At 46.7% G+C, this 27,504-nt stretch overlaps 1 protein-coding gene across 1 annotated transcript in view; it reads left to right on the forward strand.

Moving 5' to 3' along the window:
• The window catches only part of Alk (ALK receptor tyrosine kinase), a 647,823-nt gene that overhangs the window by 564,447 nt on the left and 55,872 nt on the right, over positions 1–27,504 (forward strand). Inside the window, exons 11-12 of the mRNA XM_015479804.2 lie at positions 11,300–11,394; positions 11,565–11,693. Coding sequence (XP_015335290.1) covers positions 11,300–11,394; positions 11,565–11,693 — 224 coding nt within the window. The remainder of the gene's footprint in view (positions 1–11,299; positions 11,395–11,564; positions 11,694–27,504) is intronic.

Genomic DNA, 27,504 nt, shown 5'->3' on the forward strand with positions numbered 1-27,504 from the left:
CCCCCACCTGCCTGCTTTCCTCTCCTCAGGCCTGCAGGTGCAATGCATTCGCTTCACCAGCAGGGGAGGACTGTCTCCTTTTCTTTCCAGGACATTGAGTCCACTCCCCTGGGTGTCTTTTCAGGTCACCAGTCAGCATGCCTTTGACCATTCCTACATCTATGTACCCACTCCCAAATGAGCCCAGGTTCTGATGGGCCTTTGCTGTTTGCAAATGTAGTAATGTACCACCTCTAACAAAGACATAAAATAAAATATACGAACTTATACATTTCACGAATCACCCTGTACCTGAGAATAAATTTCACTTCCAAAAGGACTGATGCAGGAAATCCAACCATGAGGTTGGCACCCTGTACGAAATAGAGCCCCTCTCTGTCCCTAGGAGAGAAGCATAGGGCCAGACCCTGCATTCTTTCCCCTCCTTCAAGTTTCCATCTGCTTTGCCTCTACCAGTTAGTCCCTCCCCAGGGAGGAGGCACACCTGTGCGGAGGAGCTGATGTCACGCCACTGCAAACCCCATAAGCCAGCACCTGCTGCCCTCTGCAGGACAGGCTGCTGCGACTGTCACAGTGGCTCCTGCACCTCCTCACTCTCCACACCCACAGAGGTGCACTTCCACCATGCACTTCCACCCAGGGTGTTTCACTCCTTCACAGCATGAGGTACCCATTCAGGCCCACTGCGAGTGGTCAGGGAAAATGTCCTCCATTTTCAGACAAGGAGACCAAGGCCCAGAGGGGTCCAATAACTTTCCTGAAGTCCTATAGGTCACTAGGCATAGAGGCTCCTCCATAGAGGCCCAGCTTCCATTGCCTTCCCCTTCACCAGGCAGCATCCTGTGAAGATTCTCAAGCATGAAATGGTACCATCCTTCATTATTCCTCAGGCATTGTGCATTTGGTGTCCCATGATGGGCTTGCCTAGACAAGTAGCACAGTCCCAGCTCTCAAGGTGGGTGTACCATCTAACAGGGAGGCTGGCAGGAAAACAAGACTGCTGCATGGCAGAGCATGAGAGCTGGACACAGGGACCCAGGGAATCGGAACAGCTCAAGGCCCAGTAAATCCACAGCCCACTGGGGTGCCTGCTGGGAAGCAAGGCAGGTGCTATGCAGGAGTCTCCTCCACCAAATATGCCCACACCAACAGAAGCAGAGAGCAATGGCTATTGCTCAGAAACTGTGGCTCAAAATAAGTAAATAACTGTCCAGAGACACAAATTAGTTAGCAGAAGATTCAGGATTCAAGCATCATTTTCTAGCTCAAAATCTCACTCTCTTTCAAAGCCTTGCCATCATGGTCAGAAAAATCTCTTCCATGAATCTGTGTGACAATAGGCAGCAGGTGTCATCTCACATCAACTGATGGAGGAACCATGAGGATGGAGCATGGCCTGGGCTGCCCGAGGCCCTGTCAGGAAGCTGTCAGCCGTGAGGTCAGCAAACTCCTGCAGGGCCCAGCCCCTCAGGCAGGATCCAGAGAATGACTCTGGTCTGTAAGAGCAGGCCAGGCCCAGCCTTGGGAGAACTGGGTCGCCAGATAGGTCATCCCAATAGGGGTGTGGGCATGTGGCCAGGACACAGGTAAAAAGCTGGGAATCAGATGAATATCCAGGTCTCCATAGCATGACAAAAACCTGGTCAGTGAGCCTGAAGCCTATGCATGTAGCACCCTTGCACAAGAAAATTGTATTCATGTCCCAGAGAGCTTGAGCACCCTCCTTAAATGCACCCTACCTGGCTCACTAGGATGCCCAGCCCTAGGGCAGTGCCAAATATGCAGCTGTAAGGGAAGGGTATTATAGGGTCCTGCAGGCCACCAAGGGTAAAGTGGACCCATCTCCAACACCCCCAAGCAGTTCAGTTATCACCCCAACCGTGCCAGGTGAGCACACCTGAACACCTAAGCTTGTGCTACATACACTGTTAGTTGGGGTAACACTACCTGACATAACAATAAACATCCAATCCTCAGAACTGTGTAAAAATGAAATACATTTCTTGCTTTTATAAAATAAAAAATGAATGTGTGGGTTCATGAGTGGCCTTCCACTTGGTCATTCAGGGCCCCAAGCTCCTTCCACCCTGTGCTTTCACCCTTTTCTTCAGCCTTGGAATCCTCTGCATTCAGCCAACCAATGGAGAAGAACATGGGGCGGGAGGGTCTGTCATAGAAAGATTTTTATGAATCATCACATCTGTTCACTCTCCATTGGCTAGAATTCAAGCACATGGCCACACATACTGCAAGGGATGCTGGGAAATGTAGTCTAGATGTGTGCTCAGAGAAGTGGGTTAGATTCAAAAAAAAAAAAGAAAAAAAAGAAATGAGATGTTGTGTCATGGAATAAGCCAAGGAATACAGCTCCCATCTGTGGGCATCTATCAGTATTACTTGAGAATACTGCTTCCTCATTTAGCAACTCTGAGCATTGATCAAGCTTCTTCTCCACAAAGCCTCATAATTCAAGGCTGAAATCAATTCCAGGATCTATTCTGAGGTATGAATGTTTCATTCCCAAAATTTTATGATGCGGCAAAAATCTTATTTTCTGGCAGAAATCACCCCGGAATTTTTCTCACTGAATTTTTCTTGTCTAAAAACAAAAAATAAATAAATAAACGGGAAAAAATAACTTTTGAAAAGTCTTAAAACTAGCAAAACAGCCTAGGGCCTGGTTCACAAACTTAACTGAACATTATGGTGAACTGGAAAACTCTCTTCCTCCCCCACCACCAGAGATCTGGGCCCCATACACAGAGATTCTGATTCAGTAGATCACATGCTGGACAACCACATTTGGTTTGATATGTAACCACATTTGAAAGTCACTTGCATAAAATAACAGATCCAGGTCTCTTGTGGGCAAGACAGGGAATCAAGAAGTATATGGAGAGGTGTCATTGGCTGTCATGCTGTTGGCAAAAGTATAATAAACCCCCATCAAGCAAGAGGGTAGAAATGAGTGTAGAACCAGCCTCTTGGGCCTAAAGGATGCTGAGAGCATAGGGCACATCATTAAGAGGCTAACAGTCATACACCAGCACTGTTCAGGGTCTTACAGAGCATGGCGGGTGTTCAGATGGTACAGTGATCTTCCAATTGCAGAGCAGTCCAAAGAACCCTCATGGGGCAGGGGCGGGGAAGATAGACTCATAAGCCAGTCCTCGAGAAAAATTAGGTATTAGGGAAAAGGACCAAGGACTTTCCAGAAAGGCCATCATGTCAAGCAGAGGCTTAGAGACAGGAATGTTTTCTACAAGTTCAAGAATAACCAACTAGGTTGTATCAGAGAACCCCAGGTGGTCCTCTTGGAGGTCAGTGGATGTGGATCTTGAACCAAGTGCTTTGCACATTTTTAAATCCAGAGATGGGCTGAAGAGTGGGGTTACTAAAGCATGGAGACCCCTGGAGGCTCTTGTGAGTGACTAAATGTGAAATAATTGGACCCTCAAAGTGGAACTCAGAACGGGGGAAGAACGAAGCCAGAAAAGAATCCCCTCCATCTGCTGCCTTCCAAGTGGCTCCATTGGCTCAGGACAGTTTTGTTTCAGCTGTCTGAGAAGAAGGGAAGAGATGTGGCCAGTGGCGCAGCATGCAATGTGCAACCAAGCATTGATATGTACAAATCAAGCATTCATAACTCTAGAAGGATCTGGCCCTGTTTTTTTCTCAGAAAATAGCCCAGATCATTGGAGCAAGGAGTAGATTAGCAATTCTGAGCTTTAAATCCTATTTCTAACACTGATTTACTGTGACGTTTGGGACAAGCTGTTGCTTTTGATTGCTAAGTTTCCACAATCAAGAGTGCAAAGCAGTGAGACAGATCAGACCCATGAGCCTGGTTTAAGAGGCAGTCGCTCAAAATGGCACTAAGTGAACCCCTTTAGAATAACCGATGTTCAGAGAGACCTGCTCAAATTTTCCTGGTAATGTCCACAGCTTGGTTACAAATCAACAGATGCATATGTTTTTCTTAATTCTAAATACTTCTGGAAAATGTAACTCTGTGTTCTCAGCCCTGACTCCCACTAGGCACAAAGTCTGAAACTGGGGGGTAATTGATCTTCTGATATTTGAAGCAAAGCGGAATCTAATTCTACATGAGCTGTCCCCCAGAGCCTCCCCGACACAGCTTCCACCCTCACGTCCATGTAGATGATTCACTCATCTTCATTTCCATCTGAGGCATATACCTAGATCTCAAACTGCCTGACTGGCATCCCACCCACACCTTCAGCATGGCCCCAACCAGCATACCCACTCCAGAGTGATACTTCTGTCCACAGCTCTGCCAGTCTCCTAAATATTCTGTTCTTCAAAATCCTTCTTGACTTCTCTCTCACTACCGAGATTCAATGTGAATAATATTGCATTGAACTTTGAGGAGTAGAACTAAAGGGAATTTCAAAAATCTCCCAGTCGGTGGATAGTATGAGTTGTAGGTCTGATGGAACCTTCAAGGGCAAGGTCCATGACTTACACATCTCTATACTCCTGTCTTCACCCACAAGTGTCTTACTCATGATGGGGGCTATAAGACAAAGAAGAATATACATAATTTGACAAATGTTACAAATTTGCTGCCTGTGGAAGCAAAGATTTCTAATAAAAATATAATTTGAAACAGGAACAATGAAGTAGAATCTCATGCTGAATAAAGACTCCCACCATGAAAATACCATGCTACACAGAATTTTTAAAACCAAGATGCAACTCAGATAGTGACTTGCCCAAGTCACAGAGATCCACCAAGTATTCAGTCCAATATTCTCTCTCCTCTACTTTTTGACACTCAGCACCCCCACCCCAACAAGCAGAAAAGGTTACTAAAAAAGAAAAGACTACTCAAAAAGATGTTTTTGTCAGAAGAGAAGAAATCTAGCCCCCACCATTTTCGTAGGTCCCCTCCCTGTTAGGGCCGCCATCTCTGGTATCATTTCAGCCCTCCAAGCCACAAGCCAACACAGAGACAGAGGCAGAGAAGAAGTTTAGTGTAGGAAATGTCTATGTGTCCTGAGAAATGAGAAGAGACAGCCCAGTCTCTGAGAAGAATAGATGTGGGACCTTCTAGGTCTAGATAGTTCTCCACAGCCCGGGTTGTCCCAAGGAGCTTCTTTTTCTTCACTAACAGTGTAGACTATGTATGAGTCTAGATGATATTAACAAGTTGGATGGTTCTTCAAGGAATGGCAGAAAATAGCCCAGGAAGGGAGAGGCCTGAGCCTTCATCTTACCTCTGCTACTTCACAAAACGTATATAACCTGCCAGATCCAATGATGCTCCCTCTTATCACCCCATCCCCCGCCCCTGCTTTCTCCTTCCTCTTCTTCTCTTGCCATCTCCCTCCCTCTCTCTATTTGCCTAACCCCCCAGGGACTTGGCACAGTCAAGCGTGTGGGTCAGATATTTTTGTGCATAGGCACCTCCTCTGCTGGCTAGGGCTCCAGAAAGTAAGGCCTGCCTTCTTCTTGCCTGGCCCCTTAAAGCCTGGGGTCCCCACTAGAATGCAGTTGACATGGCACAGATTGAGGGACTGAAAGAACAAAGGGGGGGACTTGCTAGAAATGGGTTCCACCCACCCTGTAGTCTGGACCTTCCTAGTGGAGGCTTTTCCAATTGATGACACGTCAGGGCACATGAAGGAGCTGGGACCATTTGGCCTCAGCCTGAAAAAGTGAGCAAAGAAAGCGAATGCTTTAAAGCCTCGACTGAGAATGTGGAAGGGTCTGGGGGACTCTCCATGCCTGCTCAGCCAAACTGAAAATTCATTTTCTCTCTTATTTCCAGAAGGACTCCTTTATGAAGACAGACCTCATTGTAAAATATCTCCATGGCTTTTGGCAGCCCTGGAAGGTCTATGTATTGACGTTTCCTCACTGTTCTTGTTGCCCAGAAGGGAAACAAAGTCAGGAGGTGGCAAATTGCTTCTGAGAGTGGGATTGAGTTGGATGGGGAATGTTCCCAACTCCTGAGTCTGACCTGTACCATGACCTGGCCCACTCTACTAAGCCAGATCCAAAGACTTGTGGAGTCAGGACCCACATGTTCTGCTTTGGCCACATTGAACCTAAGCAAGACTGGTCCCAGGAATTCAAGGCTGCCCATCAGCCCCTCCTCTTGAGCCAATAACTGAAGTCAATTATGCAGATAATAGGATGAGGGTGGCAGTGCTTTTTCATCACATACATTATTCTAATAGAAATGCATACTGCGCCCTGAGCCTTATGACAGTCCATTTTAGAAGATTTTAGCCAAGCAAATCAACTGCGCAGTGAGAAATTGGAGAAAGTGGTTTTTCTCAGCAGTATCTGCCAGTTCTATCCTAAGCAGCCAGATCCCAGATGAGCCCCAGCTGCGAAAAGGGATGCAAAACACTCCCTCCTTCCAGGGCCAGTAAGTGGCCAATGGAGGAATCTGAGACATGGTGCCTATCTATTGCGTGTTTTTAACCCTGTCCAGTTATTCTTTCCTGCCCTCTCCAAAGTATTGCTATTCCCTCAGTCCACATTCAGACATACACCTTTTTTTTTTGTCAGCTACTTAAAATCATTAAGTGAACTTAATTAGGTTTGTTAATCCCTAAGGCTGAATGGGTGGCAAATAAGGCCTATATTCACTGTCCATTAACAGTCTGTTGCTGGAATGAGATGGTGCCTTTTTTGAGCTGTGTGTGAGCAGCATCCACATTTCCTAGGCAGGGACCTGCTTGGTGAGTCTCTGAGGCACCCAATTCCAAAGCTGCCCCTCAGAACCTGGCCCACTGCCCAAATGGCCACCTCCCAGAATCCCCCTGGGTCAGTTTTCAACAGGCCTCTCTATAAAGCTGAATGAGTCAGAGTGGATGCATTCTCTCTGCAAAGCCAGGCTCCAACCAAGATCTCTAGCCAAGCCTGTTTTAGCAACAAGCTCCAAATCCCTTTGGCAAGAAGAAAAAGGAAAAGCAACAACAACCCATGCAATCAGAAGTGTCTACTTTGGAGAAACAGAAAGAGCTGGACAGGTCTGGATATGAAGGGGCAGGGAGTGAAATCTCCATTACTAAAGAAAGAGGAGGCTCCCCTGTCACATTTCTTAGCACAGATCAGTGAGGAAGCAGGAGGAAACCTTGCAGGAACTCCAGTGCCTCCTCTCTGACCAGGTTGCCCACCAGAAGAAAGGGAAGTCCCTTCTAGCCATGGGGACTCTGCTTCCTTCCCCACCAGTGCAAAAGCTTTAGAAGCAGGGGAGTCGTGTACATTCATAGAATCACCTGGACCCTGCAGATTTGGCATGCACCTTGTTCTCCTTCAGTCCCAGAGTGGTTCACAGGAGCATGTTAGAAGTTTCCCTCAGTCTCAGCTGTCTCCCTCGATCCCACCTGCTATAGTACTCTGACCTGAGACCACAGCTGACTCTGGAGAAAATCTTGGTGTCTGTACCTTTGGGGGAACCTAATTGTAAAGAGCATTTGAGCCAGAATGATTCTGAGAGTCTTGAGGAAGTCCAGCCCATCTCCAGCAGGGAGAGGGTAAACAGAGCCAGGAGGGACCTCTTTTTCACCTAAGTCTCAGGAGAAAACACAAAACCAGGTACCATTCCAAATAGAAAAGCCTAAATCTGGGTGGGACTGACCCACCTGGTCTCTTGGCCAGTCACAGAAAAGGAACTCCTGGACTGGTCCTGCTGTGCCCTCCCTGTCCCCTCACCTGCCACTCAGACTCCATTCCCACACTGCCTCCACTTCACCCTAGCCTCCCCACCCCTGCCATGGCGCACCTTTGTCTCACCTTCATGCTGCCTTTGTCCCACCTGGCCCTTCCCTGAGCCTCTGGAGCCTAGCACCCTGGGGAAAGGTTGGCAGTGTGGCCCCTGGGTGGACAGAGGCCGCATCACATGTTGTCATGGAGTCTTCTCTGGTTGTTTTGAGAGCTCCTGGCTCAAAATATGCACCATTCCCAGTGTCAGTCAAAGTCTCTTAAACAGCAGCTGTCACTGCCATTGCCTCACAGACACTTTAGAGACTCTTCCATTGACAAATCATCCCAGCCCCGGCTTGCATCATACCATCCATGCTAAGAGGCCCAGTGGCTGTTAGAGAACTTTTCAGAAGTTAATTCTCTGAGTTATAAAGAATGAAGGCACAGAGAGGAGCCGGGAGACCAGGGATGAGAGGGGACACATGCGGCTTCCCGGAAGGGCCCATGGAGGGGACAGCAGGGATTTTCTCCCTCCTCCCACTCCACAAGCATACATATATCGCTTACTTGCTCAGGCACCTCAGGTCCTCCTGGCAGGTACTTGCACTGCAGTCAGTACCTACCTGGCCCCTCCATCTGTGGATGACAGATCGGGAGATCTGGGTGGAAATAGGAGTGGTGGGCTGCTGCAGGGCCCTTGCCCACCTCAGCACGGGAGCATCAGGCAGCTCTGCCTTCCTGATGCTTCTACCTAGGAGTATGCTTCTTTCCACTCCCCGCCTTCTGAGGAGTCTTAAGTGCCTGTTCTCTTAAGTGCCTATTCCCTAGAGCTTGCATTTGCTTTAAAGAGAACAAGGCAGCAGTATTAGGGCCCTAGGTTCCCAGATAAGTTTCCCAGGCCGGGCTTTGTGCAAGGTGACACAGGCACAAGCCAAGAACTTGTCCACAGACCGTGTTTCCTGTGGAGCCCTGGGGAAATCATGGCTACGCCCTTGCCAAGGCTCATGGAGAAACTCCGTGCAGGTGTGTCAGGTCTGTGTATCAGACCCACATGCAGAAGTGCCTCTCACCTTGCAATTGACCCTGTCTTGTCTCTACCTTTCATTCGTCCTCATCCTGCCATGGTGATCCCACCATATTTATCCTTAAAGAGCTCTTTGCTTTTGCAACTGTCTTGTTGGAAACTTGCAATGCACCCCCCACCGCCATTCTTTTATGAAATGACAGTAGAGACTCTTTAGCCTGGCCTCTAAGCACCTCACCATCCTTACCTCCATCCACATCCCTCACACCAAGTGAGACAGTCCCTGTCTTGCAACAATTCCTTCTCCTCACCATGCTCTATTCTCCTGGTACCCACATCCTGGTATCCTCTCCTACTTCAAAGCCAACTTAAATCCACCTCCCCTGTGAAGTCCTCTAAGCTCACCAGCCCAATGTAAGTGCTCCTTCCCCACAGCCCACTGCACAGGTTCCTGTGCTCGCTCGCCCAGCATCCTCCCGTGTCCCAGAATAGACTGTGGGCTTCTCCATGGGACACTCCTCCTTCCACACCCAACCAACTACCAGGCCTCACTGCTGGTCTGTCCTGTGGAGGAGGGGCATATAGACCCCACCATGGGGAACATGGCTTAAGGGGACCAGGGTGTCTGGCCAAGGATACAATAGATTCAGTAATTTCTTCTTTGGAATCAAAGCAGATTGGGTTCTCTAATTTTGGCTATCAGACAAAAAGGATTGTGACCAGATTTCACAAGATAGGTGAAGGCCCAGGCAGAGTGATGGAGTAGTAGTTCAGTTAAGAATAATCAATCACAAATGCACTATTTAGTTAGAGTTAACTTCAGGACTTTCCTCCATGGGAGGCACTAACTGCTCTCTGGCCAGAAATCACCCAGCCAGCATCTGCCTCTTCTACACGGTGACCAGAGGTCATCAGCTTATGGTCATAATGGGGACTTCCCACCCTGCTGTGGCTAACTTCTGGCTCCATCTTCACTCCCTCGCTACAAATAAGTGTGAGCACATGTTCTCTCCCCCTCCTTTTCCTCCCTGTGCGCCTTTCTTCCCTCCACTAACAGGCTGTCTCTGGTCATTCCTGCAACCCTCCCTACTCTGCTGGCTCCAGGCTGTCAGTCCCACCCCTGTGCTAGTTTTCCACTCTTGCCACGCCCCCCATTCTACCTGGGTTTGTTCTCTCTCTCTCTCTCTCTCTCTCTCTCTCTCTCTCTCTCTCTCTGTCTCTCCCCCCACCTCTTTCCCTCTCTCCCTCTTTCTCTCTCTCCTTTCCCCCTTTCCTAACAGTTTTATCAAGTTAAAATTTCCACACCATAACATTTTCCCATTTTTAGTGTACAAATCAAGAACTTTTAACAAACTTACAGAATGATGCAAAGAGCACCACAATCTGGTTTTACAGCATTTCCATCATCCCAACAAGAGCCCTTGTGCTCGTTTGTAGTCAGTATCATTCCCACTCCCAGCCCCAGGCAACCACTAATCTATTCTCTCTTTCTTTGTAGATTTGCCTATTCTCGATGCTTCCTATACATGGAATCGTTCCTTATGAGGTCTTTAATTTATTCTGGCTCCTTTAACTTAGCATAATGTTTTTGAGATCCATCTATTTTATAGCGCGTCTCCTGGCCCGCTCTTTTTTTTACTGCAGAATAGTATCCCACTGTATGGCTACAGGCTTCAGCCAGTCACCAACTGACAGGCATGGCTTTCCTCTCTTAATATTTTAACATCTATGCCATACACTTCACACTCTTCAGCAGGTAATTCTGGATTGACTTCCTGAAGGGCGAGAAAGGTTTTCAGGGTTCTCAGAAAAACTTCACTTTATAGCAGGAAAGAGCTGGTTGGCTGACAGCCTTACAGGAGGGTAATTTCCCAGGAAATAAATGAACCAAAGGTATTTTTCACTGTTTATTTCACTCTAAAGCTTTCTCTGGCTGCAGTCGGAGGACCTGGCCCTCCAAGGCTAGGAAAAGGCTGGAAAGAAACATGATCTCAAGGAGTCATCATGAACACTTTATGACCCACTCTGTTAGCTACAAACACTCCCAGGAATAATAGCCATATCACTTAATATTTAACAACCAGTTGGGAACTGCAAGTGATGGTGGCCAAGACCCAGGATGAGGCCACTACCACCAGGAATTAACCCTTTGTTTGCTGGTCAGTGGGAAAACCCAGGGGGCACCAGGGAAGGAGCTTCCTTGCCTGAAGTGACGAGCAAGGGGCACTCGTGTTCTTTAAAGGTTGACACAGAGTATGTTGATATTTTAATAATGACTTCAATCCCATGGGTAAGCACCAGCTGAATATCAAACCCACATTTGCATAACTCCTGTAACCCCAGAAAGCAAAAGAGGTCTCTTCTGGTTTTCAGGGAGTCCTGGGCCCAGTCCCTGGACTCCAAATTGGTTTTTTAAGGTGAGGCGCCAGCTATCGGCAATCCTTCTGAAAAAGTTATGCTCAGTGTTGGAGAAGTTGCTCAACTGAAATTCTGAGCTAGGAGACCAGCACACAAATGCTGGACATCATTCTAGGGCATGCCCCATCCCCCCACCCAGGTTGCTTCTCACACACATTCCTCTTGACACTACAGGTTCTGGCTGCAGATGGTTGCATGGTGGGGACAAGGATCCCGAGCCACCGTGGCTTTTGACAATATCTCCATCAGCCTGGACTGCTACCTCACCAGTGAGTTCACCCGGCCCCAGCCCTCTGTCTGCCCAACCCCAAGGACCCATGGCTGTACTACCCTCCTTAACCTAAGCCCAATCACCTCTCCCCCTTCCCCAGTGTGAACTCACCTCTCTCCCTGAGATTGAGCCTCATCTAACTCATTCCATGGGGTCTTCTCATTGCAGTCAGTGGGGAGGACAAGATACTACAGAACGCAGAACCCAAATCGAGAAATCTGTTTGAGAGAAACCCAAACAAGGACCAGAAAACCTCGAAAAATACATCTGAACAGCCTCCCACCTTTGACCCGACAGGTAAGGGTTCAGCTCACAAATTTGAGCAATGTAAATTCTGGTTTCAAAAGGCAGAAGAAAGGTACGTGCTGTGATTGGGGTGGGGAGTTATGGTCAAAGAATAATACGGCCAACCTTTAAGAGGAACGTCACCTGCATTTTGGTTAGGAGACCCCAAGAGAAAACTGTGAGCGTCTCCTATTGCCTGAGCAATGGAAGCCACCGGAAGTTGTGTGAAGGAACAAGTTTCCTCCACATCTGAGGAACCCCAGGCCCCACACAGATGGGAGAACCAAGCGGGTACCCTTTCCTCAACTCAATTCCTTGAAACTACCTCCATCTACTGAAGAAAGCAAACCTGACCACCAGATTCCCTCTCTTCAGGAAGAGGGTTGATCTCTAGGCCAAGGCTCTTACAGAAGAGTGGGCCACCCTACCAGAGCAAAGCCCCAGATGCCTCCCCAGAGCGGGATCCCTGACAGAGCTCTTCTGATCAGTGTCCCCCAGGCTAGAGGACTTGTCATGGGGATAGGTGCCACTTCTCAGTCACTCTTCCTATCTCCAAATTCAGTGGATGGTCCTGGCGGTTATGAGATCAGAGGCTGGGAGCCTAACCCCAGAGAAGCTGAGGCCATAGAGACCTCATCCCAGAAAGTGACAGGGTTCCTCCAGGGTGGCCTCAGGGTCTGAGCACGTGAGGCTTTTCAGACACCAGTAACCTCCGGAAGCCTCTGCCCGGCACACAGTCCACCTGCGCTCTCTTTCTCTTTTTCCTAAGAAACGTGTTTATCACAATGACACAGACATGATAAATCTCTGATTTCTACTTATGATGTAAAGTTCTTATACAGTACAAAGGATTAAAAATAAGGTAGAGACTACAGCTTTGCCACTAAATTTACTGATTCTCCCTTATTGATTAATGTCAGTTTTGTTTAATCCTTGGAGAACTCCTTTCCTTTCTGGCCCCCTCCCAAAAGCTACTTTAAGACTGACCCTCACCCATCCCTGTCTCCTGCCTGATCCAACCCAACTGCCAACCCCATGGGAAAGAGTTTGTTGCTTTTCCTATTGTTTCTGACCTTTGCTGCCTCCTTCACCTTCCACTAGAACCTGAAAAACTTTTCCATTCTTCCACACAGAGGGGAACCCAGCCTGCAGGACGCCCAGCCTTCTCTATTTCTCCAAATGCCCTCATGGTTCATGGAAATGTCTAACCTGAGGGAAGCAGCCTACAACCTTTCCCACCCAGTGTCCCTTCCTGCCACTCAATCCCAATAATTCACATCCATTTACATGTTCGCCTTTGGCCAACTACTATCCCCTTGTGATAAATTCAGGAAATTTTTACAAATTTGTAACTTTATAAACTTAGGAAAGAGACCAAATTTTCCTTTTCAGTATGTTAGGAAAACATGGAAGCAAACCCCCTGCTCTGGCCTAACCACCGGCACTGATTACATAGCAGGGCTCCAGAAACATCTATTGATTGACTGGTGGGCGGCCGGAGGCTCGAGCTGGGTTCTCAGATGTCAGCAGCCATCAGCCCTGCAGCTGGCACTTAAGACACAGCCGTCCACCCTGCCTGAGTCTGGGTTTATTGCCACATAACCCCCACTGTCCCTAAAAGGCTAATCAATAAGGGCCTGCCCAATGGCCACTCAGGCTAATGAAATCACGGGATGGCTCAAAAGTGGCGAAGACTCCCCACCACTTCCAAATAGAATTAGAAGTGAGTGGAGCCTGAGGGGTGGGAGTGACTTCCACTGAAATGCGAGCTTTGCCTACCAAGTATCTCCACCCCAAGTCCTCAGCCCACCTCAAGATACAGGCAGTAGCTACTGACCAGTGATCTCTTCACTTCTGGATGGAAGAGGACATTGAGCCAAATACATCCTTGGGCAGCCTCATCAGCCACCCGGGGCTCCTTGGGAAGGCTCTGGGACACCTAAGAAGGAGCCACTACTTTCCCAGGAGCCCACTGCCCCATGGAAAAGCAGCTTGGGTGCTCAGCAGCAGGAGACATCTCTTCATCATGACTTAAAACCCCTAGTTTCATCCTGCTAAAGATTCTTGCAAATCTGAGTTCGCCTTTGGCCAACTACTACCCCCTTGTGATAAATTCAGGAAATTTTTACAAATTTGTAACTTTATAAATTTAGGAAAGAAACCAGATTTTTCTGTGGAGGTGTGGGTGTCTCTGTTTGGAGGGCAATTTCCCAGGAAAGGTTCACTTAACCCTTGGACTCAGCCTCATGGTCAGGAGGAACTGGCCACCTTACCCCTACCCTCACCTGGCTTTCTCCAGACCCACCTGCAGTCCTGGCTCACTTGCTCTGTGGCCAGATCTGAGCTCAGAGATGCTGAGCAGATGTGACCCAGGTGAGGAACTCAAAGAGCTCCCAGTCTAGAACAGGAAAGGGTTGGTAGATGATTGATTGAACTAGAGTCATGTGCCTCCAACAAAGAGGGCCAAGGAGGGGTCCTGAGGATTCTTGAAGACCGAGGCCAGGCCACACCTCTTCAGAAATAATCACCCAGCAAAAACATGTCCCTAGCACCTCCCCTGTGCCCAGCACTGTGTGTGGCTACAACAGGGATCAGGCTGACCAGACTCGCCCTTCTGGAGCTTCTGGCCTGGGGGAGGAGAGCAGCCCGTGAACCTGCAGGATGGGCCTTCAGTGCCAGTTGTAACCTAGCTCAGAGCTTCTAACCTGGCAGGGACCCCTAGAAAAGGACGGAAGGACAGGGCCTGGTGTGGGGGAAGAAAAGGAACAAACACTGAGTGGCCCTGATCCTGGGCTACAACATGGCTTTGCCCATCAACTTGTCCCCACATTAGCCCTGAGATGGTTACTGTTGTTACCATCATAGGGAAAAAGAAAAAGCCGAAAAGGAATTCAGAGTCCCCTGGCTGGCAGGGAGCGGGGCCAGGGTGTGAACCCAAAGTGCACACCCTCTCACCCAGCTAAACCACGGCCAGGTACAAACGTCTCCTGTCAGAGATAAATACCAAAATGGGAAGAGGTAGGAGAGTGCCCCATAAGAGCCCCTGCATGATCAGTAAACGAATCAGCTCCCAACGCTGTGACAAAGAATCGAGGAGACAAGATAATAAGATTTTCTTTCCAAAGTTCAGCGCTGTCAGTTTCTGCTGAGCTGGAACAGGGGTGGCTGGTGGCATTTCTGCTCTCCTCCAGGCAGGTGTTAGAGCCACCCCTAGAAACACAAAGGCCAAATCAGGCCTTTGGGAAACGTTAGTCACAAAGCTCCCAAATTTCCCTAAATACGCCTCATGTCCCCCAAGCCATTCAGCCTGACTCCCTCACCTCGAGCCCAGCGGGGGCAGACTGAGCCGCTGGAGTAAAGGCTGTCCAGGTGCTTCACAAGGGGTTCCCGGAAGCCTCTGAGTCACTTTAGCTAATCAGATGAAGAAGCTGAAGGAGAAAATGGGGCAAGTATTAAGTCCAGGGAAATTACATTTGTCAGCTTTGCACATGCAATTACGCTAACCAAATGGTTGGGATAATGCAATCACGGCTGCAGAGCCGGCCCTCGCCCTCCCTCCCTCTCATTCTCCCGCCCCCACCACCACCTCTCCCTCTCTCCCTGTCTCCGTCTCTGTCTCTCTCTCTGTCTCCCTCTCTCGTGGTAAGAGACGATGTTAGAGGTGTGGGGATATAAGTATGCCCTGCCACCTCCCTGCCTGAAAAGCCCGGGTGAGGACAAGCAGTCCCCAGGGGCCAACACGCCTCTGCCCTCTCCTTGGAGCTCAGATGCTACATTGGAAGATCTAAAGGGCTTCAGCTCAGTGAACATGAGACCCAATCCCACAGTTCCAGCTGTGGAGTCCTGTCTTTAAAACCACATCCTTGCCTTTAAATCATCTGGTAACAGTTTGCTTCACCATTTTCAGAGTGTAGTGTGTATCTCTTGCCAAAGTGGGGAGAAAAGCAATGAAATGTAGAATCCTGTAAGAGCAGAGGATCAGGGGTCCAAAGCTCTGCAAGGGGTCCCGGCTGGTTTGCACTAGCAAGCTCCATTCCTGGGGCCACTCCACCTCACATGACCTCCTGGACATGTCAATGAACCTTCCAGTAGCAGATTAGTAGCACCTGGGGTGAGAAGGACTGATGTGAACACAGACAAGGGCAGATATTGCTGTTTTCACAAAGTCAAGGTTTGAGGTAGACAGTCTCCAAGTCCCTTCCCATTCCTAGCCCCACGATTCTGAGGGCCGACGGGATTTGGCGTAAGGGAGCTGTAGCTTTATTTGGTCCATCTCTCCAATTAACCCGTGGCCCAGCTAATGTGCCCAGGAGTCAGGGTGACAGACTGTCCATTTCCACACATGCTCCTGTGATTCAAGAACAGATGCCAATTCCAATGAGAAAGTTTTATGTGTTTCATATAAATTGATTGGGTCTATTTCTGCTAAATGCATTATCCATTCACCACAGAACAACTATTAGAGTTAATAGAATTTGTAGTTAGAGCCATTATGTTCCAAGCACGCCCTTCTAGGGATGACGGCATTATTGCAAGGCAGGCTTCATGGGCCACCCCTTCCCCAGAGCCCATCTTCCCACTCGGTGGGCTCTGTTTCCCTCGGAGCCTTCTGCACACAGACCCCTGCCTCCCTGGCCAAGTTTACTTCACTGACACACCCCTGTAGGAAGAAGGCCCCTTCCCTTTGGTTCACCTGCTCCTAACTAAGGTGTTCAAATCCAGTTCTAAAAGGTCCCATCGTCTCATTGCTTGTTGGCATCACAATCACCCCATGCCAGGCTGGGGGTCGAGAGGAAGCCAAGATGCCTTCTTTTAGTCTTTGTTCTTCACCGTATGCCAGTTTGGGAGGCAGGAAGTCCCAAAATGTGAGTGGTCAGGAGACAAGTCCCAAGATGTGAGTGGTCAGGAGACTAGTCGGGGTTGGGGGAGCAAGAGAGCCACTCAAGTTAAGCTCTTGTCATCAACAGTATCCTAGAATTGCCCAATTATGGGCATAGTCCAGGCCTTCCCAATGCAGCAGTGAGCTATTCAGCTCACCAGGGACCTAGATACAGGCCAGGGTTTCTCCACTGTCCTCATATCATCTGCACCCGGTTCACCAGGCTGAGGGGGGCATCTGCAAGTGCTGCTTAGTAAACATGCAAATTTCTTTGGTTTGTGTAGAGGGGAGTGAGGGCAGGGGTGGAGTTGCGGGGACGGGAAGGATGGTAGAAAGAGACAGACATCATTACCCTACATACATGTATCATTACACTACTGGAGGAACTCTGAACCTGTACAGCCAGAGGAATAAGTAAGGGAGCTCCGACAACTCCCTTACTCCATTTGTATACTATATGTCAAAATGCATTCTACTGCAAAATAAATAAATAAATATTTATTTTTTTAAAAAATGCCGATTTCTGGGCCCCTGCAGCCCTGTGGAATGCCTGGGAGTGGGAGGCCAGAGTTCACATTTCAGATAACCCTTCAGGAAGGCTTGGTTAGCAACAAAGTTTAGCAGCCCAGGACTGCAGCCCAAACTCATTGCAGAGGAGCAGCCTGGGCCTGGGGAAGGTGGTAAAGTGGGCTCAGAGCCACACAGCATCTTTTAAGTTTCTAACAAAGAGCAAAGGCCTGGTGTTACGTCATTCTCTCATCACACAGGGATAGTAACTGCTGTTCCCTGAGTATTCCCCGGGGCAGGAAGTTTGCTCATTATCTTATTTGTTGGTGCCATAACATTAGCCCCTTTAACAGATGAGGAAACTGAGGTCCAGAGAAGTTAAGTAATTTGCAGTGTTATACAACTTTTGTAAAAGGCTAAAGAGCAAGTTTCTTTCAAATCATGCAGAAATTAAAAGTTTTCTAGGCCAATAATAATATCTAGAAGGGCAAAGTTGTGATAAAGTAACCTGAGAGAAATCCCTTTGCTGGAAATCTGTTCTAAAAGGATCTCTTCGTTCTGAAAAACCCTGCTTCTTATATTAGTTTTTGCTTAAACAGAACATCAGCATTTTCACTAACATTTAAGACAGTACACCAGGAAGGCAGCGTACCCACTCCTATAAGAAAGCTGATAATTGCCCCTAATTGGCATTCCTCCATGTGCCCCAGCCTTCGCGAGTGCACCTGGAAGCACTTCTGTTAGCACCCCTTCAACTGAGGGGAATGACTCTTTAAGGAGAGGGAGGGATAGGACCCTAAATACAACCCTTGGAAACTACTAGGGCACCAGCCACTCCCCTGCTCAGCCACCTGCTGTCTATCCATGTGCTGTGTGTTCTTTTATTTTGCTAATTTTACTCATCACCTCTTTATAGCAAGCATAGGAATGGTGACACCGGAGGCACCAGCCTTAGCAAGGCTTAGGCTCCCAGTCACTGCATCAAGTTTGGCATCCTCCCCATTAAAATGTCACTTTTCATTTGGGTGCATCTCACTGCCCCTACCCCCAGGAGCTAGTGTCCCCAAGGTTTAGGGGACTTGGTGATCCCTTTACTCACATGAACAAGTTTCTCCCAGTGGAAGAGGCCCTGCCTATGAGACAGCCAGTCACCATCCATCCCCAAGAAGTGGCCAACTCCAAGGACCAGAGTCTGCTCGGTAGCCAAGGGAAAGAAAGCACTTCCCCAGGGACCGGCTGACAGTGACAGGGTAGAACTGAAGACTGGGTTGCAGGCAGAGCACCCACCAGCAACAGAACTTCCTGGTGTATGTGCCACCATTTGTTAGCCACCAAGTTCCATTTGTACACAGATCTACCAGCTGTTCCTAAGCACATTTAGCATCCTTCTCCTTGATTCTTGCTGAGCCCTGAAGGTGGACACCACTATGAGGAAGCAATGCAGCACAGGTTTAAGGCCACAGCCCTGCTCGAAATCCCAGCCACACCATTCACGTGAAGTATCTCCCTTCTCCATTCTGCACTTTGCTTCCTTATAGCAAAAATTGGTGTATTTATTATCCTTATTTACATTGCATGGTTTGATAGGAGGGTCATATAAATTGATGTGTGTCAAGGGCTCGGAGAGGTGACTGACAGAGTGAGCTTCATGAGGCATGGCCATTGTCCCCATCTATTTTAGAACAGATGAAACAGAGGATCAGAGGGTAGGTGACCACCTAATAATCCACTGCAGAGCCAGCGTTCAAAGTCAAGGCTGCAACTCCAAAGCCTTCCTTTCTCTAAACCCACACCACCTAGGAACGATACCAAATGTCACCCGACTGCTCACCAACACTGGGAGCCACCTATGTGGGCGTCCACACGGGCTCTTTCTCTTCCCTCTCAGAAGACTCAGCTCAGTGCTAGACACACACAACAGCTCTGCTCTCCCTGAATCCTGGTCCTAGAAAAAGAACTTGTATAGACTCCAGTTCAGTCTAACAGGCATGCTCAGGGTACCTCGGGGACTGTGACTATGACCAAGTCAAGCACTGCACAGGAAAAATGGGCCACCCAGAGCTGTGCCACATGAGCCCCAAGTGAAGCCACAGTTCTCCCAGCACAAGAGAGATTCTGGTCTCTTCCTCAGTCTCTGATTCTGATCCCATCTAGAATTAGGACCAGTGGCCCTCTCAACCCACAGCTCTGACTTGGTCCTGTCCTGAATGGTGCATGACCAATTATTCTGAACCAATTATTTTCAAAAAGAAACCCAGTGTCCTGTGAGAAAGCCAGGCCTCAAGTCACTTCAGAGCACTCCAGTCAGCTCCGACAGAGTCCAGAAAGCCTCATGAACTCCAGCCAAACACTCCATGGTGGTGGAACTAGGGCAAAGCTACTGGCAAGTCACCTAATGCCATAGGGGGCCGTGGCTCCCCCGAGCAGCCGGCGGGAGCCGTTCCCTTCCTGTTGCTCAGCTGGTCTGAGAAAACATGTTGTTTTTTCCCATTTGTTTCAGTGACAGGTTACATAAGTGGGAGACAACAAATGATCCAGGAACTCCAGGCTCAGCACTGCTTGATTAAGACCATTTAGCTCAAAGACCAGCGGCACACAAAGGGCCCCTCCATCAGCAGGAGTGCATTAAGCACTGGCTGTTTAGGAAGAGCACTTTTAATCATCAGTCTTCTCCCAGACTCGCTGCTTCTGCCTGTAAAGCGAGCCCGCATCCCCTCAGAGCCTGCCCGCTCCCTGCTTGTTGCAGCCAAGCGTCATTGGCCTTCACAGAGGAGTGTGACTTTCTAAATTCATCCAGGTCTGAGCTGGACAGAGGATCCAGGAGGACAGAGGCTAAAATGCTTAATTACAAAAGGGAGTCTTCCCTGCTTTCCCCTCCCAAAAGGAAAAGAAGAGGTGAAACTGCCTTAGCGATCACCAAGTCAAGGAGGAGAGAAAGCCCAGGTAGAATTCAGCCCAGCCAGTAAGTACCCTCCCTGCTGGGTGCTTTAAAAAAAGAAAGCCAAACTTTAGGAGAGGGACTTTGAATGAGTGTGTAGTTATCTATTGTTTTGAGACACATTACCATACACACAGTGGCTTACAACACATTTATTTGTTAATCTGTTTCTTATGTTTCAGCAGGGTGTTCTGCTTCAAGGTATTAGCTAGGGCTGGGGACTCATTCAAAAGCTTGACAGGGGGAGGATTCCTTCCCAAGTCCACATGGTTGTTGGCAGTTCCTGCAGGTTCCGGCCACCCTTAGTTTCTCCTGGCCACAGCAGCTTGCTTTATTGAAGCTAGTAGAGTAGAGAGAAGGAGGGAGGGAGGGAGAGAGGAAAAAGTAAGCCAGCTAGCAGGACAGAAGTTACAATTTCAAAGTCATGAAAATGACATCCCATCACCTTTTCATGTTCTATTGGTTAAAGCAACTCACACGTCTTACCCATGCTCAAAGGTAGGGGATTAGGTAGGATGTGGACATCAGGAGACAGGAGACCATCTCAGAACCATTCTACAATGGTTGTGTGCCAGAGATCACCCAATCACCAGGAAACCCTGAGAGCCCCCTGGGGATTCTCACAGGTCATCCCAGCAACTGGGGAGGTTAAGGCAGGATTGCAAGTTCAAGGCCAACCTGGGCAATTTAGAGAGACCCTGTCTCAAGAAGGGGCTGAGAATGTCACTCAGTGATAGGACAATTGCCGAGCATGCTTGAGGGCCTGGGTTCAATAACCAGTACCAAAAAAAAAAAAAAAAAAAGAATTCCCAAAATCCAGCTCAAACCCGACTGTTCAATATCTCACAGGAATTTGTGTATTCAAGAAGCACCTGCTGAGTGTCCCAGTATAGCAAAGAATCCTAGAGACCATGGTTCTTTCTCAAAGCTGTATATTGTAGTGAGCAAACAAGACCATTTCTAATGGCTTCAAGAGTTATAAAATACTTTTCTAATATAAAATGTTGTGTGGTACAGCTATTAACATTATTAGCTAAATGTATAACCTAAAATTTGGGGCCAATTCAATCAACCCTCAAATGTTGCCATCTCTAAATATTTAAGGTATTTATGATCCATCTCCTCCTACAAGCTGAACGCTCTTTGGTGCATACATATAACTGTGCATCTAGGTATACTGTCTTCAATATTTTTTTATAAAAGTTTCAAGCAAATCTTGCCCCAGGGGAAAAGGAGAATATTTCATATTTTGGATCCTCTCCTTTAGTGAATTCCCCAAACCAATTTCCAGGTAAAACCCTCATGCTATACTCTGAATAAATAAATGACTTCCAGGTAGAAGGTTGCTCCCAAAGGACCCAGGCATCACTATCAATGGAAACAGGATCTCTTTCGTCTTTTAAAGCTTGTCAAGATATTGGGAGTCATGGAAGCTCTGGAACCTTCTCCATAAAAAATATTTTTACACAAACACAAGTGACGAGATTGGAGAGAATTGATTTGTTTTTATAGTGAATGTTGACAGGGCCTTCATAATAAGGTGAGAACATATCGTGTTCTTCTACTTATTATTTGTCTGTAAGTGACTCACAGATTAAATGATCATATCCCAGGACTGACGTTAACATGTAAAGAACATAAGGCATAGTCTAGCAACGGAACTGAGAATCAGAAAATCTCCCCAGGGCTCAGAATGGCTGCCTGGAAAAAGAGGACTGTTCCTTTCCCCTCGAGTGGCTTCCTGATTTTGATCCTGCTAACCTGTCCGTTCAGTCTCTCAACTGGTCAGTTCTGTCAACCATTGGGGTAGTGGGGTGTTCCCACTGCTAAAGAGTGGGACTCCCATGTTTTCTCAAAGACTGCAGGGCCCTCTGTGTCTCAGTTGTGTGTGTGTGAGTGTGTGCTGGTGTGTGTGTACGTGTGTATGTGTGATCCAGAAAGTGTGTGAATGTGTATGTCCAGTTCTTTGGGAGCCTACCTTCTTTCATTCATGCTACAAAGTAGCTTCCATCAAATATCTATTTACTACCAGAACTACTCTGCTTAACCCTCCCTCATGGCTCTAATATGAATACAGGAGCTCAGGAGGGCCAAAAGCCCCACTGATCCCTCTGTATATATGACCTCCCCCTTCTGACTACCCAACTGGGTTTGGGCCTGGTACGTGGCCTAATCTCTTGTTTCTATTTTGTTTTGCTTGTCTTTCATTTAACAAAAATGTATTAACCACCTCCTATGTGACTGACACTTTTAGGTCCTGGACACAAGGCAGGGAATAAAACAGAGCAAGTCCCCTTCTCAGAGGGTGCACATGCTAGTGTGTACACATGACATAGTTTCAAAATGTGATGTGCTCAGAAGAAAAGGAAGGGAACATAGATGACAGCAACAGAGCACTGTGGTGTGTGCATGTGTGTTGTGTCAACGGAATTTTTTTTTTCATACCAGGAATTAAATCCAGGGGTGCTTAACCACTTAACCACTGAACCACAACCCCAGCCCTTTCTACTTTTTATTTTGAGACAGAGCATCCCTAAGTTGCTATGACTGGCCTCAAACTTACAATCCTCCTGCCTCAACCTCCAAAGCCACTTGGGATTACAGGCATGCACCACCGTGCCTGGCACAATAGAGTACTAAGCAAGAAAGTTTCAGGGGCCTTCAAGTGTGTATCAGGGCAGAACCAGGAAATGCTATGGTTACTGGTATTAGAGTCCCAATTTTTGTTCGTAACTGGTGTACCCTGGGGAAACTTCAAGGCCTTCCACAGCATAGATACCACTCTCATAAGCTCTAGAGACCTTGACCATAAAGTGTGCTGAGACACAGCAGAGGGTGAGTGGAGAAGGGGAGTGTGCCTCCACTGAGCTCTCTGGGTCAGTGGGAATGACCTGGGAGTTGAAGGCCATGTGCAGCATCCAAAGAAGCAATGGGAACCTGGTCTCAAGCCACTGGCTTTGCTATTTGAGAGAAGCAGGATTCTCTGGTCAGTGGAGCTTTCATTGAAAGTAGAATAGAGGTCTTGATAAAAGATGCTCCAATCAGACTGAAGGAGGACCCAACCAATGGTTGGGGACCCAAGAAAGAGTCTAGTCCCATAACAAAAATTATTTTATAGAAGACTATTGATGTTAATTATTTTATAGAAGACTATTGATTAACATCAATAGTTTTCTATAAAATAATTTTTGTTATGGGACTAGACTATTATTTTTGTTATGGGACTAGACTATTATTATTTCAGTGCCTGGTAATATCAGGATTCATGGCTCTGTGGTCTTCTTGGTCTTTTCTTCATACTTATTGTCCTATGGTTACAAAACACATGACTACATTATAGGTCGAGAACAGAGAGAACCATCAGAGAACCATCTCTTCCCTTCTTTCTCTAGCCTATTGATCTTGCATTCTTCACCTTTTCTGTTTGGCCACTGTTTGATCCTAATGCCTCACTGATTTCCTTTCTGCCCTTGACTTTGGGATTTCTTACCCTCCGTGGTGTCTCCCTGTCCAATTCATCTGAGATGCTCAGGGACCTAGACCTGGCAGAACATTTGTTCTTTCTAGCTCCAAATCCCCTGCCAATTGGGCTGCCTGTACCTCCATCAACCCATCTCCCAGAGGCATTACAGTCCCAAGGGCCTTTGTAAGGATTTTACTCTGTGAGTTTGGCCAAACAACAGGCCAGATCCTCTAAAGTACAGCAGTGCAGGGGCCTGGACTCCCACATGGTTGCCTCTCTCTCTCTCTTAGGAGGCAGCAAATCCTTATGACATAACCCCATGGGTGCTACACTAGATCAAGTCTTCTTTCCCACTTTTTATATAAAAACTTCCAAATGTACAAGTCCATGACTCTTCAGGCCTGAGTGGGGCAGAGCTGGTTCTGAAACTCCACCACCACTTCCCACTTAAGCCTCAGCCCCAAGTCCTATGCATAGCCACAGATGGGTGAATGCTAGGTACCCATGTCAACATCAATGCTTTATTGGCACAGCTTTGGCCCAAAGCCAACTTGGGAGTAACCAAATTAGCCCTAAAGCCTCCCTTAACTTAATTTTTACAGCTCTGCTTTCAGGATAGTGTTTTTTCTGTGACTTTTCTCTTCTCCCATGTGTCAGTGACTTTCCCTCGGGGAGCAGGGGGTGGTTGAGCACACAACACAGCAGCCATCACAGGAGCCATTAACTCCTACAGATTGCGGGGTGTCAGAGCTGTTTAGGGTAATTCAGTCCTGAAAGCAGCTTTTATCTCAACAGCCCTGACTTGCCACCCCATTGATGGGGAGCCAGCTCACTCTCAGATCTGTCTAGCTCCCAGCCGGAAGGAACATGGGCTTCAGGTCTTTGTCCCCTGGGATACTTCAGCATCGTCAGGTATCTCTCCTGTCTAGAGGAAGACCAAGAAGTAAAAGTATAAACTAGATTATGCATGTGAGCACATCTAGCAAAAGGCAGGCTGATAACATAAGGAGCATCATCACCACCTTAACTTCTCACTATCAAAAAAAAAAAAAGAACGACAGAGAAATGACCAGAAAGCTTTGCAGGAAGGAGTGGGGAGGGCAGAGTGAGCTGTTCAGGTGTACACTTGTGCACAGATACACAGGTACAGGTGCATGCACAAGCATATCTGCATGCATCGAATAAGGCACATCTGTGTATATGTGCACATATGTACACACAAGGAAATTCATTCTGAGAACATGGGAAATTCAACTGAAAACTGTGTTGTAGAAAGAGCCAGAGTGACACATTCCTCCTCACTCATCCTCCGATTGGCTCTGTCATCACAGGTCTGTTGTTTAACTTTTCTACATGATTCACTATCTTATGACATAAAAGTAACAAATTTCCCCCATCCTTATCCACTGACCTAACATGATTGTGAGAGCTAAGTTTATTGGGGAATGGAGATGTTACAAAAATATACTGTAATTAAACATATTGGAATGAAGACCTAAACATTCAGAATCACAATAAGATCCTTTTCTCTGAAGTTAGACTTCCAGTACCTTCCACCATCCACCAAATATGAATACCAACATTTAAATACTTTTCACAACTGCAAAGTAAAGACTGAGTGCTCTTCAGCCTGAAACAGGGAAAGACCACTCTCACCTGACACTGTAAAGTAAGATTAAACAGAAGAAGACATGCTGAGATTCTGAGGAAGCAGAGAAGAAATGAATCCATGTAAAATGTTTATGCCTGGGATCATTTAGTGAAGGGTCAGATCGCCCTAAATAACTCATTAAGTCTGGGGAGCCCTACCAAGAAAAGATAAAATTATGCTTAGTGGGTTGATTCCAGGAGAGGTAGAAGATGCTGTAGCAGCAGATTCAAGGCCATGGTCACTGGGGACATCCCTGAGGTGAAATGAAAATGAAAATCCAGGAGTAAAAAAAGCAGGTGGGGGGATCTGTCCAAATAAGTGCTATAAAGAGCTTGATCCTAGCAAATGAGCTCCGATTTTTTTTCACGCTGTAAATTTTTTTCGAAGACTCAGAAAAAGGCTGTGATGGTGGTAACAACCTAGAATTTTTATCTCTCTGAATCCCTACATTAAAACAGAGAAATCCTATATAAAACCAAAAACCCTTCAACTACACTTACAACAAAATTCAATGACAATTTTTCCTCCTCAGACTCCAAAATACAAGTGAGTGAGGACAAAGCATCACCTCACATCATACACAGTATGGTAGCATTGGTACAAGAGCAAGGAGAGGGCAGGACAGGGGGCCCCAAGAAGAGCAGCTGCTAAAGTGGGAGAGGCTCTGCCCCACCCAGAGGTGCCTGAGCACAAGGGGCCCAAGGAAAGAGCTGAAGGGCCCCGAGGAATCTGGCCAGGTCTCCTTCCCAGGAAAGCATCCACACTGAGAAGAAATTTCTAGAAGTGAGTCAGTATTGAGTAGGATGGGGATAGTAGAGACAAAAAAATAAGAGGATATCCAGGTAAAGTGGGCAGAGCCAGAAGCCTGGAGTACAAGCCGCCATGTTCTCAGGTTCACAGGAGAGAGTAGAGGGTGCCCCGGGAAGTTCAAAAAGTTCCTGACCCCCAAAAGCTCAGGAAAATTAATTTCACATAAAAACACATAGCAGAGAAGTATCAAGGTCAAATCCTGTACAAAATTACAATAAGAAAAAAAAAAGAACAAAGAGGGCAGAATAACACCCCTGTAGAAAATATAGCCTACCAGAAAGATCTGTCCTGGTCTAAGTCAAAACAATAAACTCTGATTTCAACATGAGCTAAGATACTGAGGACATGACCCAAGACGTAAAAATAACATGACTCAATGTTTTAAAAGCTCAAAAGTTAGGTGATGTAGCTCTCAGAAAAGAATTTGGAATAAAAGGAAAATTTTCAGAAATGAAATATTAAACTAAAAGGAATGAAGAGCAAATAAAACAGTTAATGCCTTACCCAAAATAGAAAGTGAAAAGAATGACATTTTTAAATATCAAGAAGGTGACATCCATCAAGGAAGGGTAAAAAAAAAAAAAAAAATCCACTGTACAGGTAACAGTAATCCCTGAAGAAGAAAACCAAAGAACTGGAACAAAACCAATACTTAAAACTGTAAGTCAAGGCAACGATCCTTATCAAAACTGCTTATTAAAGGAGTGCAGTACACACCCAAGAACACTGACCCAGAGGAGCTATAGCAACACATATTCTGGGAAAATTGATGGATGTCAAAGAAAAAGAAAAAAAATGGGCACCTAAGGAAAATAGCAAGTGATTTGTTAAAGAAGGAAATTTAAATTATCAGAATTTTTAAAACAGTAACAGTTTTAAGTCAGAAGAAAATAGAGTAGCATATTTAATCTACTCTAGGGAAGAAATAGTATCAACATCCAAGAACTCAACAAATATTTCTTCCTTTGAAATCTACTTTAAAAACAAGATTCAGAAAATAAAAATAAGAATAGAAACATCAACATAAGTACTTTCATGACCATTAAACATAGTACTTATAGAACTAATAGCAAAGAAGGGTTAAACAGCAAAGAGTGACATGTGTAATGACAGAATGCCCCACAATGTGGATGTAGTACAAGAAATGATAGGAGAATAGAGTGTACATGTACCAAAAAGTTCTCTAATTCCTCTCAATTTTTATATTAATAATGATGATAGTAGAGTAAGTATTGTTTTTCTAATGCTGTTGTGTGTATAAGGAAAGCTAAATTAAAATGATAGGATTTTCTAATTCAATTATCATCTGTGTTCTTGAGAAACATGATTCTCAATGTGGAGAAAGAAATACAGATGTAATATAGAAGAGGTTAAATTTTTTTAAAAAATTTAATTCTGAATATAATTGGAAAAAATTCATATGACTTCACCAGGCATAAGTGTGTGTTTCATATGGATGTAGGCTTATCCCGTTTACACACACACACACACGCACACACACACACACACACAACACACATCGATTTCCTAGCTCTGCTCACTAGAACAGCCTAGAAACAATCACCCACCCAGTAG

Source organism: Marmota marmota, unplaced genomic scaffold (genome assembly GCF_001458135.2).
Source record: "Marmota marmota marmota unplaced genomic scaffold, marMar, whole genome shotgun sequence".
NCBI lineage: Eukaryota > Metazoa > Chordata > Mammalia > Rodentia > Sciuridae > Marmota > Marmota marmota.